The sequence below is a fragment of the Terrapene carolina genome, unplaced genomic scaffold, assembly GCF_002925995.2.
Source record: "Terrapene carolina triunguis isolate 2854851 unplaced genomic scaffold, T_m_triunguis-2.0 Scaffold42, whole genome shotgun sequence".
Lineage (NCBI taxonomy): Eukaryota > Metazoa > Chordata > Testudines > Emydidae > Terrapene > Terrapene triunguis.
The window spans coordinates 72,471,422-72,488,661 of NW_020664393.1; the positions used below are offsets into that span (position 1 = coordinate 72,471,422).

General features: G+C 42.4%; 1 protein-coding gene across 12 annotated transcripts in view; it reads left to right on the forward strand.

The window, feature by feature from the left end:
• Positions 1-17,240, forward strand: part of SUPT3H (SPT3 homolog, SAGA and STAGA complex component) — a 469,967-nt gene that overhangs the window by 251,749 nt on the left and 200,978 nt on the right. For all 12 annotated transcript variants that reach the window (XM_026655958.2, XM_026655980.2, XM_026655952.2 and 9 more), the window contains one exon: positions 513-597. In XM_026655958.2, the coding sequence (XP_026511743.1) occupies positions 513-597 (85 nt within the window). The remainder of the gene's footprint in view (positions 1-512; positions 598-17,240) is intronic.

Below are 17,240 nucleotides of genomic sequence, written 5' to 3' on the forward strand. Positions count from 1 at the left end.
CCGCCCCCCCCCTCCCCCCCCCTTTTTTTTTTTTTTTTTTTTTTTTGCTTGGAGCGGAGGCAAAAAAGTTAGACCCGGCCCTGCGCTCCCTGCCCCAGCTCACCTCTGCTCTGCCTCCGCCTCCCTGGGCCTGAGCGCGCCGCTGGTTGTTTCTCCGTGCTTCCAGGCTTCCTGCGTGAACAGCTGATTCGCAGGAAGCAGGGGCGGCGCGTTCAGGGGAGGAGGCGGAGGTGGAGAGGAGGTGATTGCGCCCCTCCCCTTTGTGCACCCGAGGCAAGTGCCTCACTCGCCTCACACTTGTTACGGCACTGCTCTAATATATCTCACTGTGTTAAGATTTGTTCCTCTGATATTCATCCTCAGTGCTCTCTTCCTTAATTTAATCAATTCATCTTCAATTCACTAGAAGTTTAAATACGGGTGATTTTTTCTTTTTGCTTGGTTTCATGTAAGGTTTTTGTTTTTGTTTTTCTTCCAATTTGGTAGCCTTATGTGAAACATTTTTTTTCCAGGTTTTCCTTAGGGGATGTTCGCAGGCCCCTTCATGAAACAGCAGTATTAGTGGAAGATATCATCCACATGCAGCTGATTAATTTGGTAAGAATATCTTTAGTCTTTTGATTACAATGTGTTCCTTGTGGGTACAACCCAATCTTTTCTGTAAGAATATTGAGAATGTTTTACCTCTCATTCTTCAGGCTATATGTTATCATGTAGTGACTATACTTAGAGAAAAGGAGGACTCCCTTTAGAATACCTAAACAACATTCCATCCAGGATAGTCTAGAGCAGGGGTAGGCAACCTATGGCCCGCGTGCTGAAGGCGGCACGCGAGCTGATTTTCAGTGGCACTCACACTGCCCGGGTCCTGGCCACCGGTCCAGGGGGCTCTGCGTTTTAATTTAATTTTAAATGAAGCTTCTTAAACATTTTATAAACCTTATTTACTTTACATACAATAATAGTTTAGTTATCTATTATAGACTTCTAGAAAGAGACCTTCTAAAAATGTTAAAATGTATTGCTGGCACGCAAAACCTTATATTAGAGTGAATAAATGAAGACTCGGCACACCACTTCTGAAAGGCTGCCGACCCCCGATCTAGCGAAATCACTGCTGAGAATCACAAAGGCACTACCTTTGCCCACATGTTCAGTGTTAAACTTCCAGATATGAAGGGTGTCAGATCCAAGTGAGAACCCCTTTCCACCCACCCAGTAGGACTGCTGTGAAGGCAATCCAAGCCTCTGTGCTCTGGATCCCCTGGGGAGTTTTAAGCTTCTGGAGCCTGAACAGCGTCTAACCACTGCCCCAATCTTGGGTCCCGCAGCACAGTCTCGGGGTGCAGACCTACTATCTGGCACCCCCTCCCAGTGTTGGAACCTGCTGTCCAGCCTCCTAGTCCCTCTAGGCACAGTGCACACCCCTTTCCCAGAACTCCACCCCAAGGTATGAAACTTTTGGTTTACAGTTTAATTTTTTCAGGTGCATGTAGTAGTTGTGATGCATATACACACATACATTTTGTACGTTGTTTAACACATTAATGCTCTTTTATCCTTAATCATGTAAAGCACAGGAGAGTACAGTTCATACAAAACAATAAACACTATATGTATGTCCTTGCCTCAGTTTCCTCACCACTCCAGGGCATTCTTTGGGCTGGGTCTGAGTCTGTTGGGTGGTCCAGAGTCCTTGAGACCATCTGGGCTCAGGAAAGTGTGTAGGGCCCCCCTACCTCATAAGACTGCTACTTGCTTGTTGACCTCTCCTTCTGGAGGCCCTTACCCATGTCTGTGAACTTGCTTTCTCCTGCCCCACTTCCTGTCGGGTTCTCCTGTTCCTGTGTGGCTTTGTTCTGTCTTCTGGGTAACTTTCCATTGTTCCTGCCTTTTCCCTTCCCTTCAGCTAAAGTGGATTTTCAAGGCTTGAGCTACTTTTTAGCATAATCTTTTGTCAGGTTTAAGTACCATCATTAACCTTTAGTTCCCATTGTATTTGTGTGAGGTGTATGGGCTAAGTGGCTTGTTAGCAGTGATGGATCCATGTAAATATAGGCATTAGGATACAACACTTTCTCATAATACAACTTTATAATATCAGTCTCATAAATTGCAGAGAGATAGCCCTAGTTCATCACACAGGGCATATGGTTTGTTTCTGGTTCTATGTAACTATATGTGTGTAATTCCAGACCCAGCTAAACTGGGGGTAAAACTGGTTGAAATTTTTCAAAGAACAAATTTTCTATTGAAAAATAGCCTTTTCCTTTTCAAAACTAAGAGATTTCTCAAACTATTGACATTTTCATTTTTGTGTGATGTTTTAAAACAATTATCAAAAACATTCTCAAAATGTTTGACATTTTTTATTAGTGAATACTTAATGAAAAATTTATAATATTTTCAGTTAAAAAAAAACAATCCTGACTTTATTAAAAATGGTGACCAAAAAGTTTTGTGTAAAACCAAAATGGGCCTGTTTTGAACCTTGTGAAATTCAAGCAACTTTGAAATTTTGATTTTTTTTTTTTGTTAATTAAAAATAAAATCAACCATGTCTACTGAGGACTTTATATTGAGAAATTATTGTCTCAAGCCAGGAAGAGAAGCTCTTGTTCCCTGTATTTTGACACTAGGTATTATTGCAACTCCATAAGACCATCCAAATGACAATTTTAAAATGTTATCTAGTTTACATTTTTACAAAACATTTAGATATATTATTCTACTATGTGTCCCCCAAAATTGTGTAAGCATAGCAGGACGTTTTTTAGACGTGTGAACATGCACCTGAACAATAGTGAACCTCACTATAAATTAATAATTTATGCTTTTTTATAGTTCATTTTAAAATACTTCAATATTGGAATTACAGGATTTGGTCTGAACCACATCATAAAGGATAAGATGAAATTTCCAATTTCAGTCTTATACCTATTAAGAAAAATCAGTTTGTCTTCTTGACCTAACAACCATGTACATAATCATAAGATTTTTTTTTTACAGTTGTCTCCTAAATCATACGTAATTATGGCCACAGCTTTACTCTTCCTTTAGTGGCAATGGAGTGAGGATTATTTATTTTATTGGACCATTAATGCTTAGCTGAACTTTAGAGTAAAATTTGTGTTTGACAAAAATTTAACCTGTGGCCTTGCAGTCTTTTCTTTTGAATAAATAAATAATGAATTCCTTTAGCTGGGTACTTAGTCCATGGCCATGACCCTAGGTTAACCCTAAATGGTGTCTAGGAGCATGTATGATTTCCTGTCAGGAGGAAGAATGGGAATAGACCAGCAGACAAACTGTTTTTCTAACCTCTCACCTTTTGGCCCAAGACAGCACTTTATTTCAAGGGAAGTGAAAGTAGCTTTAATAGCTCATTGTTTTGACCTTTGACACCTACAGGACGGAACTCTTAAATCATGACCTTTTATATATGCCAGGGTGGGCTTCTGGAAATGATTTTTGCACATTCGTTATCCTATAATATTTCACATTCTTACTGAGCTGTTATTAAATATTCATACTGTCTTTTCATTTTTTAGATAACTATACCTATATGAGAGTATTAAAAACACACACTAACTTTGTAATAAATTCTTGTTGTAAACTTGAGTTGATTGCACAGTGCCTATATTCCAATCATGTTGCTCAAAATACCGTGCTACATAAATCTCATTATGCAATTGATTATTTTCCTCCTGAAAACTGAGATATATTTTTGACATATTTGTCTACTATTTCATTTAAGAAGTTGTTTGTGTATGTGATGCAAGGTCAACATGTTGTTGTATATATCTTTCTTAGTAGGCATTTGTAGGAAGAGCGAATACTTGATTAAATCCAGATATGTGCTTCCAAAATAAGTTGCCATCTTGATTAGCACTGATGGGTTGACTTTTGATATCTCTGAAGTTTATAGTTCTGACTTCCTATTTTTAAAATTTATCTGAACCCTATTAAAGAAGGGGCTAGTTTGGACAGATTTATATGGTAGCTACTTTGAACCATTATATACTTCATGAAGTCTGGCTGCCCTGGGGAATGACAACACAAAACAAGACAAATCCTTGGAAAGCACGCTGCTTTGAGATTAATGCACGTGATTGCTACCAGAAAGAATCTCTTTGGTGTACTGAATAATGTACTACAAATAGAAATGGCAAGTTTTTCACCACTATTATATAATTCAAGCAGGTGCTAAGCTGTACTAGGCAGAAAAATATCAGATCAATATAATAGTACAGTACATGCAAACTGCATACATTACTATAATAATGCTAGGAAATTAACCATGCTAATAATGTTTAAATATATTTCTGTATTTTAATTATGATACAGTTTTGGATATTTGCACAACACTCAATAGAATGCAAAAACAATAAGCAAGGATAGAATGAAAATAGGCACATGGAACTTTGCCTAGGCATATTCTCAAAATATCAAAATAATTATATGAAACAAATATTTTAAAGTTCAAAATAATTAATTACATTTCCCCTCCCACAGAGCACAGTAGCAAAGTTTTTATTCCAAAGTCCAGTTCATCGGGGGTCTGGAGTACATTTCCAGAGACGAACCTTGCTGAATGAAAGTTTTTGTTCAAATATTTAAAAACTGATTTGTGTTTATTTATAAATGATTTAATAATAATTCTTAGATTTTATTTATTTATGTGTATTGCAGTAGCACTTAGATGCTCCATTCAAGGCTCTTTTGTACTGGGTGTTGTACGCACACGAATAGAAGCCATTGCGCCAAAGAACTTAAAATCTAAGCTAAAGGAAATTGGTTGCTCCTGGAAAGGTTATTGCACAGAGATAAAACAGATATTTTCAGTAGTAGCTACTGTACTCCTAAAAAGTAGATCAAATATCTTACAAAAGACAATAGAAAAGTTAATAATGAAGAAAGACTATTAATGATGATACTTTGCTAAGCTCGTCACAAACATTAAGTGATTAATTAATTTTCACAAGACTGCTGTAATGTTCTTATTCCTGCTTTATAGATAGGGAAAAGGTTTTAACTTTCCCACAGCCATGGAAGGCTTCCATCAGAGCAAACAGTAGAACTGGAGGGTTCCTGACTCTTTCTCCCATTTTCAGAACACTACATCACACCTTTTCTGTCTTGATGTGGTGTTATCCATGCGATGGCTACTGGCTACAATGCAGTTATGTGACTGTATAAATGGCAACATAATTCCCTCTTTTTGCTTTTCAGTAGATGCACAGAGGTGCTCCAGGGTATAAGCCTTTGTATACAAAAGTCTCTGGCCCTTATAGTTGCAAAAATAATTTTAATAATTTGAACCATGTTTAAACTGACACAATTCTGTCTGCTTGACTCTGCAGATAGCCTGAAACAATAGCTCTGAAGAAAGTGTGAACTGACTTATTCATTTCACTGGGATGTTGAATCCAAAATGTAATGATACATTGGCCCCATTCTTGAAAGTTACTCCATGTGGGTGAACCCCAGAGTCAGCATGGAGCAACTTGCAGGATCAGGAATTCAGCCATTAGCACTGATGCTATTTCACCTCTGATAATTTTAGCAGAAACATGAAGATATTGTGCATATTCACTGTTGTTGGGTGTAGTGCTAGATTCTGGGACAGGTGCAGTGAGGCAAATGGTTATTGATACTGGTTGCAGCAGTGGGAAAAGAGGAATTCAAATCTCATCCCTTCAAATGTAAAGCCCAAAAGGGAAAAGGAAAAAGGAGATGTATTCCTTGCGAAGTAGCAAAAAAGCCCAACAATTTCTTGGATGCCAATAACAGACATTATCTCACTGGGCTCCTTCCTGGGTGCAGAATGCCCCAGTTGTCTCTGACACTGCCAAAACTCATTTTTCCCTCTGACATCTGTAGTGTGGTTAGATATATTACAATACAAAAATCTGCAATAAATGGAAAATTTGGAAGCAGAGAGAAACCAATTGAATTTAATACCTGTATTTAATTAAAAGAACACAATATTGTAGAGTCTGTGCTTTACTGGGTTAGAGAGCAGTAAATAGGAAAGGGCTTAGGGGGTGGGGGACGAAGGAGAACACTGCATATCCTGGTTGCCTGTCGTGTATTCTTTAGTAGTTCTCATTTTGTGGGTCGGGACCCCAAAGTGGGTCGGGACCGCATTTTAATGGGGTCACCAGGGCTGGCTTAGATTTGCTGGGGCCTGAGCTTGAAGCCCAAGCCCCACCGCCTGGGGCTGAATCTGAAGCCCAAGGGCTTCAGCCATGGGCAGAGGGGCTCAGGTTACAGGCCCCTTGCCTGGGGCTGAAGCCCATGGGCTTCAGCTTTGGCCCCCGTGCCAGGGGCAGTGGGGCTTGGGCGGGCTCAAGCTTCGGTTCCCCGTTCTGGGGTCATATAGTAATTTTTGTTGTCAAGTTGCCTTGCAATGAAGTTTGAGAACCCCTGCTCTAGATGCATAGTAGAAGGGGCATTATATATGAGCTTCCATCTGTTTGCAGCTTGTTGCAAATAATTATAGTACTAAATGTAATACTTATCAGTGCATCAGTTACAGCAGCAGATTTGGGGAAACAAAACAGGAAATGCTGGGTAAAGTTCATATAAAGAACTAGAAGCAGTTAAAATGCAGAAGTAATAAGAACAGAAGAACTGAAAGCATTGTGCTGTTAAATATTGTCCACCATCTTGTTCAGTCTGAATGACATACTTCTGCCAGTTAATTCACTAATTGCTGTGCAATGTATGGTATTTCCCTATGCTTAAGGGCTATATTCTGTCCTCAACTATGCACAAGTGCCTCCCATGACAACTGAAGACAGAATTTAGCCCTAAATTCTATTTTATTTGTATTAGTTTCTAATATATTGACAAGACTTTTGAAATTCTAGTAAAGAGATGTTAAATTTTATTTCATGAGAAGCATGGTCTGCGCACAGGACTGGAAGGCCGAAATCTCAGCTCTGAGGCTGACTTCCTCTGGATTTGAGCAAGTAATTTACAATTTACCTGCCCACATTTCCCAATCTGTAATACAAAGGTTAATGTCTAACTCACTAAGTATCCATTGTGTGGAGTTCATATTTTGAAGATAAGTGCTGTTTGTGAGCTAAATATTATTATTGTTTAGTGTTCTTGTACATCAGAGACACTTAAGACATAGCAATGAAAGAGAGCATATGTACAGAAGTGGTTGTCAGTCTCCCTTTCCAACCAGCAAACAGTGTGAAGGTCTTGGCTTCCATTTTTGAGGCATGAAGATCCCCATTCTGTAATTCCATTTTTCCTAGTTCAGACAGTGGGTGAAATCCTGACCCCATAAAAGTGAGTTGGAGTTAAGCTGTTGACTTTAGTGGGAGCATGATTTCATCAACTTGCAGTGGGGGAAGTTTAGGTTGGATATTAGGAAAAACTTTTTCACTAGGAGGGTGGTGAAGCACTGGAATGGGTTACCTAGGGAGGTGGTGGAATCTCCTTCCTTAGAGGTTTTTAAGGTCAGGCTTGACAAAGAGATGTCCCTGTGGGTGCTCTACTCCAGGTGTTGGTGAGTCCCTGCGCCTTCGCTCGGAGATTTTTACAGAAGTACTCATACCAGTCATGCACGCGCAGAGCCTGCCCTCCCACCCCCTGCTCTGAGTGTACCTGCGCAACCGGTCTCCTCAGTTCCTTCTCTACCATCCCCGGCCTGAGACGGAGCTCAGCAGACTCGTTAGAGACTTTTTCTCTCACTTTGTTTGAATTCCTTCCTAGTTAGTTAGTTTGTTACCAGTAGTACTTAGTTACCATTTTTCTATCTTTTCTCTTCCAACATGCTATCCCTCTTTCAGATAGCCATTCAAAACGCATAAAATGTTTGGGGGAGACCCAGATACCAGTGTCGTCATCCCAATTCCTCGGCAGCGTCTAACCCCCTCCGACTAATAAGCAGATTTGAAGCCTTGGTCAAGGGTTTAGACAACAACATTCCCACTTCAGCGCTTATACCACATGTCCCTATTTTTGGACACCGCCTACGACCATTCTCCCGTCAATGGCAGAACATTACTGACAAGTGGGTTATAGAGGTCGTCACAATTGGCTATTCCATCCCTTTCCTATTCTTGCTTCCTACCCACCCACCCTCCCTGTCTCTCTTCAGGGACCCTCTCATGAGCAACTGCTCCTCCAAGAAGTACATCATCTCCTTCTATTGGGAGCAGTGGAACTTGTGCCCAAACGACACAGAGGGAAGGGGTTTTATTCCCATTATTTCTTAACAGAAAAGAAAGCCGGGGGATGGCGACCAATCCTCAACCTCAGGTGGCTCAACAAATTTATCAAAAAGCAAAAGTTCAAAATGGGTTACCCTCACCACCATAATCCCAGCGCTGGAGCAGGGCGATTGGTTTTCAGCCCTCAACCTACAGGATGCCTATTTTCGTGTGACTAAGCATTCAGCCCACAGACGTTTCCTTCGTTTTACCCTTGGCTGACACATTTTCAATACGGGGTGCTACCCTTCAGCCTATCCACCGTCCCCTGTGTTTTTTCCAAGCTCCTAGCTGTAGTCACTGCCTACGTCAGAAAACAAGGGGTCATAATATCTCCTTACCTCGACGATTGTCTCCTCGAAGCCTCAACGTTTGACGAAGCGCTTCAATTCATACAGCTCACTGTTGCTTGTTTCCTATCTCTCGGCCTACAAATAAACAAAAACAAATCCACATTATCTCCTACCCAGCACCTGGAGTTCATAGGAACACACCTCGATTCCCGGACGGGAATAGCATCTCTCCCGCCCGATCGCTTCAACACCATAAAACTATTGGCAACGAAACTTCACAACAGTCCTCAGGTCACTGCTTGAGACTGTCTACAACTATTAGGTCACATAGCCTCGTGCACTTTTGTGGTCCAGAGCGCACGACTATACATGAGGTGGTTCTAAGCTTGGTTGGCCACGGTTTACAGACCAAATGTGCACGCTCTAAACAAGCCACTATCCATACCTTTCAGAGTCAAAGACTTTCTCCTATAGTGGACAGTTCCTTCCAACCTCTGCTCAGGAGTCCCCTTTCTCCAGGATGCTTCATCCCTCATAATGACTACCGATGCATCCCTCACAGGGTGGGGTGCACGCATGTCCCACCATACAGCCCAGGGACTATAGTCTTCAACCGAAACCTCCCTGCACATAAACGTCTTAGAACTTCCGAGCCATACGTAACGCCTGCCGTCACTTCCTCCCATTAATCCAGAACCAACGGGTATGGATAATGACAGACAACATCGCCTGCATGTTCTATGTAAACAGGCAGGGAGGAGTTTGCTCTCACTCACTTTGTACAGAAGCTATGAAGCTCTGGAATTGGTGCCTTGCGAACAACATCCGGATATCAGCCCCCTATCTTCCTGGAGCTTTGAATACCACAGCGGGCGAATTAAGCAGATGCTTTCCCTGGGATCACGAATGGCAGATAAACGAGATGATCATCCACAACATATTCCGCATTTGGGGCTACCCAACCATAGATCTTTTTGCAACTGCGAAAAACACTAAATGTCCCGAATTTTGCTCCAGAGCGGGACTGGGCAAACATTCCCTGGGAGATGCATTTATGATCCCATGGCACAAGGACTTACTCTGTGCTTTCCCCCCAATACTGGTTCTCCACGGAGTTCTGACAAAGATACGAACAGATCGTGCCATGGTGATTTTGATTGCCCCCTCGTGGCCCAGACAACCGTGGTTTCCGTTCCTTACCAGAATGTCAGTTCGCCCACCAATTTCATTGCCCCTTACTCCAAATCTCCTATCGCAGCAACACGGCCGATTTCTTCACCCCAACCTGTCCATGCTTCACCTCAAAGCTTGGTTTCTACATGGTTCTCCCAAAACAAACTAGCATGCTCTGAGCAGGTTAAAAGAGTGCTCCTATATAGCACAACACAATCTACTCGTATCATCTATCTCCGAAAGTGGGGTGATTTATACAATGGTGCTCAACTAAACAACTTCCTCCTACTTCTACATCTCTTCTGCTCATATTTGACTGCCTATTAGACCTTAAGCAATCTGGCCTTTCTTTCAGCTCCATCAAAGTCCACTTAGCTGCTATTACAATTTTTCGTGACAAGATCGATGATACCTCTGTTTTTGCTCATCCAATCACCAAGTGTTTTCTCAAAGGACTCCAATCCCTATACCCAGACATTAAACCACCTACCCCTACGTGGCACCTTCACTTAGTATTATCCTGCTTAACTCAACAACCATTAGAGTCCCTAGCCACTTGTTCCCTTTTACACCTCTCTATGATAACAGCATTCTTAGTGGCAATCACCTCCGCCGGACAGGCAGGAGAAATAGCAGCTCTTGTGGCAGACCCACCGTATACACTATTTTTTAAGGACAAGGTTACCCTTTGATTACACCCCAAATTTCTTCCAAAGATGCATTCGTCATTCCACATCAATGAGCCGATACACCTAACGACCTTCTTTCCTAAACCACATGCAAACTCTCTTGAATCGACAATGCATATGTTAGATGTATGCAGGGCTTTGTCCTTCTACTTGGATAGAACTAAGCCCTTTAGGAATTCTTCTAGACTCTTTGTCTCCATCGCAGAGCGTTCCAAAGGGACAACTATTTCTACCCAGAGACTTTCAAACTGGATTTCTGAATGTATCCAACTATGCTATCAGATAAAGAAAGTTACACCTTCCACCAGCATCAGAACTCACTCCACTAGATCTGTGGCTACCTCCGTGGCTTTTCTACACCAAGTTCCCCGGCGGATCTGTAAAGCGGCCACTTGGTCTTCTGAACACACATTTGTTAAGCACTATGCCCTTACTCAAGGCCCTCTTTCTGATACACGATTAGGCAGAGCTGTATTATCTACTGCATTCCTACCAAATCCGAAGTCCCTACCTCCTTGAGATACACTGCTTTTAAGTCACTTGGAGTGGAGCACCCACAGGGACATCTCTCTCTCTCGAAGAGGAGGTTACTCACCCTGTGCAGTAACTGACGTTCTTCGAGATGAGTGTCCCTGTGGGTGCTCCACTCCCCACCCTCCTCCCCTCTACTTCTTAGTTGGGGTAGCCTCCGTTGTAGAGAAGGAACTGAGGAGACCGGTCACGCATGCGTACTATTAAGGTACACTCAGAGCGGGCGGGGGCAGGTTCTGCGTGTGTATGACCGGTACGAGTACTGCTATAAAAATCTCCGAGTGAAGGCGCAGGCACTCACCAACACCTGGAGTGGAGCACCCACAGGGACTCTCATCTCGAAGACCGTCAGTTACTGCACAGGGTGAGTAACCTCCTCTTTCACGATGTCATTCTTCCCTTTAAGAGGGGCTGGCTAAACCTGCTCATGGGGCTTGTTGTCTGAAGCAGGAAGGGCTGGGTAAGTTTGACTGGCTAGACTTAACTTTCGTCTTTGATGCTTTTTATTTTTCCTGATCCCCTTTCCTTTTTCAGATTAAGACATAATGTTTTATAGTGAAAGGTATTACTTTTAGTTCTTCTGATACTCTCTGGAGCACTCCATGGCTTGCAATGTATCCTGCTTCCTCTGTCTGGAGAAATCACCCTGTGAGAATGCAGCCATCTGGTTGTAGTAAATACTGCTTTCTCCTAAGTCGACAGGAGGTTGAAACTACAGCTCAAGGGGTGAACAATGTCTCCACTTACTCAGCAGTGCAACACCAAGTCTCTGGCTATTGTTTCATCAATCCTGCGCCTCTCGTGTACACATTCTGAGCCCAAGAGATTGTCAGTATGTCACTCCTATTACAGGAGCAGAAGCTGTTGGAGTAACAGAAACTCTCTCAAAGGGAACTCTTGTCAACATGACTCACAGGATCATTCCAGAACAGGTGATTTCCACAGAGCTACAGATGAATAAAGGTCTAAATATTTCACTGTTACACAGTTTGGTGCACCTTCAGAGCCTGGTGCAAGGATAGGAAGTTAAATCGTATTTGGATGTGAGATTCTTAATATTCTTGGCTGTGTGAAGGCCTGGGCATCAGCTTTCTGAGGGTATGCCTTCACAGCAGAACTATCTCAAGTTAGCCTACCTCAAGTAAGAGTGACCACACTTCAAAACAACACTCAAGTTACACAGATAGATTTGATTAGCAGCAGAGAGTAATAGCATTAGCTGCTAATGCATGATTGTAACTCAAGCTGTTGCATCGACACTGTGTTACTAGCTCTGTAGGTGGTAAAATTCATGCTTGTCTTTTCAAAAAGAACAGGAGTACTTGTGGCACCTTAGAGACTAACAAGACCACAAGTACTCCTGTTCTTTTTGCGGATACAGATTAACACGGCTGCTACTCTGAAACCTGCTTGTATTTTGTTCAATCATCTTGTTGAAACAGTATGTGAGAAGCTTCTACCAGAGGCCTAGTGTGGATTTAGATCAGGTCAGAACACCACAGTCGTCATTTTCGTTGTATGCGGTGTTGTAGCCATGACAGTTCCAGGATATTGGAGTATTACAGAGGGGAACTTCTGTTGGAGAGGAAGGTAGGAGGAAAGCCATTGTCATTTGGGGCAGTGAGTGAATTTATATGGATGTTGTATGTTCTTTCTGGCAGTGTGCTGTGGGAGATAAGGAACGGGTAGCCAACAGAGGAGTTGGAGCGGGAGTTCTGTTGGAGAGGAAGGGAGGAGACAAGCCCCTGATCTTAGGGGCAACGAATGAGTTTTTTTGTGGGTGTTGTATGTTTTTTCTGTTTTCTGTGGTTTTTTTCCCCTTTGTTCAGTTTGTAGAGGCTGGTACATGGCAGTGGGCTGTGAGAGAAGCAGATTCCTGATTAAGGGGTGGGGCTTCTCTGGTTAAGGGGCTTATAAATGCAGCCAGTCAGCCAACCGCACAGAAGCAGCAGCACAGGAGCCAGCGAACAGAGCTGTAAACAGAGGAGTTGGAGTTAGAGGGGCTTTTGTTTTTTGGGTTTTTTTGCGGGGGGTAGGTGGGTCTGGAAGAGGTTTATGGTGGTCTGGATTTGTTTTTGTTTCCCCCCCCGTTTTTCCTTGGCAGGAGTTTAGGCAGGAAGGCTATGGCAGATGCAGAGGCAGCAGTGGTAGTGACCCACGCAATGGAAGAGACCATGAAGATGACCGGATGTGGAAGCTGCAGGATGCACCTGATTCTAGTGCAGGTACCTGAAAACAGCTTTATTTGTATGAAGTGCCACCTGATAAGAGCTGATGGAAGAAAAGATCCGAGACTTGGAGATGCAGGTGGAAACTATAGTTGAGTTTTGAAAGGGGTACGAGCAGATGATGGAGCAAAGGCAAGAGAAGGCTGAAGGGAAAAGTCAAGATTTGCAGATGCAAGCTGGACTGAAGAACTCAGAGGGGAGAGTGCTGGGTGAGGAAGGTGGTCAGCAGAAGCATATGACTATGAGAACCAGGCAGAGGAAAAGACCGACTAGTGAAGGAGAAATAGAGCTCAAGAACAGGTTTGCTCAGCTGGAAAATGAAGAAGTGGCACAGCAGGCTGTAACAGAAGGAGGGAGGGCATGGAAGAAGAGAGGAGCAGCTAGTACTGTAAGAAGAGGGGAAGAGCCAATGGAGATACCCAGAGTTCAGAGCACCCAGATGATACAGGATGATTTGCAGAAGATTGCAAGGGAGAATAAAAGACAAGAGGACTTGCAGCCAGAAAGAACAGGAGGAAGGCCAAAGAATCACACCATCATGTGGAAAAGGCACATCTATGTGATTGGGGACTGCCTACTAAGAAGAACAGACAGACCTGTTACCAGAGTTGGTCCAGAGAACAAGGGTGTGCTGTCTGCTGGGAGCTAAGATATGACGTGGGGACCTGAGGTTGAAGAGGATCATAAGGGTAGCAGGAAAGAATCCACTGATTTTCCTTCATGTGGGAACAAACGACACAGCTAGATTCTCACTAGAACATATAAAGGGAGACTATGCTAGGTTGGGGAAGATGCTTAAGGAAAAGGAGGCTCAGGTGATCTTCAGTGGGATTCTGCCTGTCCCTGGAGAGGAGAATCATAGAATATCAGGGTTGGAAGACAGATTTTTGCCCCAAATCCCTAAATGGCCCCCTCAAGGATTGAACTCACAACCCTGGGTTTAGCAGGCCAATGCTCAAACCACTGAACTATCCCTCCCCCGAAAAAAAATAGGTCTCTCTCTCTCTCACTCATTCATAGAATGAAGGTGAGACAAAATTTTGATGATCAACAGATGGCTCAGGCAGTGGTGGTATAAAGAGGGCTTTAGGATGTTTGCACTGGGGTGCATTCATGGACAGAGGATAGTTCTTATGTGGTGAACTCGACCTGAGTAGGGAGGGAAATAGACTTCTGGTATGGAGGTTGCCACAACTCATTAAAAGCACTTGAATCTAGGAACTTGAGGGAGATGATTGGGATATGCTCATGTAATCTCCATGCCTGTTTTTAACATTGAGAGGGAGGAAAATCAAGTAAGCAAAGATACTGCAATGGAGAAAGGAACAGCACTAGGTAAGACAATGCACATTAAGAGGAAGGATAGTTCTGATACCATTCAGATAGGCGATACTGGCAGTAGACTGACCATACCCAATTGGGTAAGGAATGTGGGCAAAGCCAAGCAGCAACAATTAAGATGTTTGTACAACAAGTAGCCTGGGTAACAAAATGGAGGAACTAGAACTAGTGGTGCTGGAAGTGAAACCAGATATTATAGGGATAACAGAAACATAGTGGAATAGTAGTCATGACTGGAGTACAGGTGTTGATGGGTATGTGCTATTTAGGGAAGACAAAGGCAAAAGTGGTGGAGTAACATTGTATATTAATGATGAGGTAGACTGTAAAGAAATTAGAAGTGATGGAAAGGATAAGAGAGATTCTGTTTGGGCCAAAATCACTTTGGGGAAGAAAGCTACTCGATGTTCCCCCATAGAACTGGAAGGGATCTCAAGAGGTCATCTAGTCCAGTCCCCTGAACTCATGCCAGGACTAAGTATTTATCTAGACCATCCCTGACGGGTGTTTGTCTAACCTGCTCTTAAAAATCTCCAGTGATGGAGATTCCACAACCTCCCTAGGCAATGTATTCCAGTGCTTAACCACCCTGACAATTTGTTTTTCCTAATGTCCAGCCTAAACCTCCCTTGCTGCAATTTAAGCCCATTGCTTCTTGTCCTATCCTCAGAGGTTAAGAAGAACACTTCCTCCTCCTCCTCCTTGTAACAACCTTTTATGTACTTGAAAACTGTTATCATGTCCCCTCTCAGTCTTCTCTTTTCCAGACTAAACAAACCCAATTTTTTCAATCTTCTCTCATAGGTCATATTTTCTGGACCTTTAATCATTTTTGTCGCTCTTCTCTGGACTTTCTCCAATTTGTCCACATCTTTCCTGAAATGTGGACAGAATACTCCAGTTGAGGCCTAATCAGTGCAGAGTAGAGTGGAAGTATTACTTGTGTCTTGCTTACAGCATTCCTGCTAATACATCCCAGAGTGACGTTCACTGTTTTTGGAACGGTGTTACACTATTGACTCTCATTTAGCTTGTTGTCCACTATGACCCCCAGGTCCCTTTCCGCAGTACTCCTTCCTAGGCAGTCATTTCCCATTTTGTATGTGTGCAACTGATTGTTCCTTCCTAACTGGCGTACTTTGCATTTGTCCTTATTTAATTTCATTCTATTTATTTCAGACCATTTCTCCAGTTTGTCCAGATCATTTTAAATTCTAATCCTATCCTCCAAAGGACTTGCAACCCCTCCCAGCTTCGTATCATCCGCAAACTTTAAGTGTACTCTCTATGCCATTATCTAAATCATTGATGAAGATATTGAATAGAACTGGACCCAGAACTGATTTCTGCGGGATCCCACTTGTTATGCTCTTCCAGCATGACTGTGAACTACTGATACTACTCTCTGGGAACAGTTTTCCAACCAGTAATGCACCCACCTTATAGTAGCTCCATCTAGATTGCATTTCCCTAGTTTGTTTATTAGAAGGTCATGCGAGACAGTATCAAAAGCTTTACTAAAGTCGAGATATACCATATCTACTGCTTCCCCCCCATCCACAAGGCTTGTTATGCTGTCAAAGAAAGCTATCAGGTTGGTTTGACACAATTTGTTCTTGACAAATCCAAGCTGACTGTTACTTATCACCTTATTATCTTCTAGATGTTTGCAAATTGATTGCTTAATTATTTTCTCCCTTATCTTTCTGGGTACAGAAGTTAAGCTGACTGATCTGTAATTCCCTGGGTTGTTCTTTTTTCCATTTTTTTAGATTGGCACCATGTTTGCCCTTTTCCAGTCTTCTGGAATCTCTCCCGTCTTCCATGACTTTTGAAAAATAGCTGTTAATGGCTCAGATATCTTCTCAGCCAGCTCCTTGAGTATTCTAGGATGCATTTCATCAGGCCCTGGTGACTTGAAGACATCTAATTTGTCTATGTAATTTTTGACTTGTTCTTTCCCTATTTTAGCCTCTTCTGAGCCTACCTCATTTTCACTGGCATTCACTATGGGAGATGTCGAATCACCATCAACCTTCTTGGTGAAAACCGAAACAAAGAAGTCATTAAGCACCTCTACCATTTCCACATTTTCTGTTATTGTTTTTTCCCCTCATTGAGCCATGGACCTACCCGATCCTTGGTCTTCCTCTTGCTTCTAATGTATTTGTATAATGTTTTCTTGTTATCCTTTATGTCTCTAGCTAATTTAATCTCGTTTTGTGCCTTGGCCTTTAAGTTCCCAGGCTAGTCTTTTGAAAGTGTTGTACAGGTTTCTTTTGCGGGTGAGGACTGATAGGTCAGATATAGAGTAGTCATTTTGTGGAAAGTGTTCAGGCATAGGTGATATGGTGTTTTTGTCTTGTCATTTTCCTGTGTGAGTTATTATTTTTGTTGTGAGGCATATTCAGAAAAAATGCATTGAACAAAACACGGAACTATATGCTATCTTCATTGATCTAAAAATGTGTTTGACACTGTGAACAGAAATAGCCTCTGGTAAATTCTGGAAGAATGTTTTGCTGCCTCACCAAATTTGTTATCAGACATCAATTCCATGAAGACATGACTGGTCAAATACTCTCAGACAGTGGCCTCTCTAAACCAGTCCCTATATCTAATGGGGTAAAACAGTGATGCATGCTGGCACCAGTCTTCTTTGGTCTCTTCTTTGCAGCCATTCTGAATTGCATACTGACAACCTTCAAAAGGGTAGCTACATAAGGTACAGAACTGATGGAAAACTCTTGA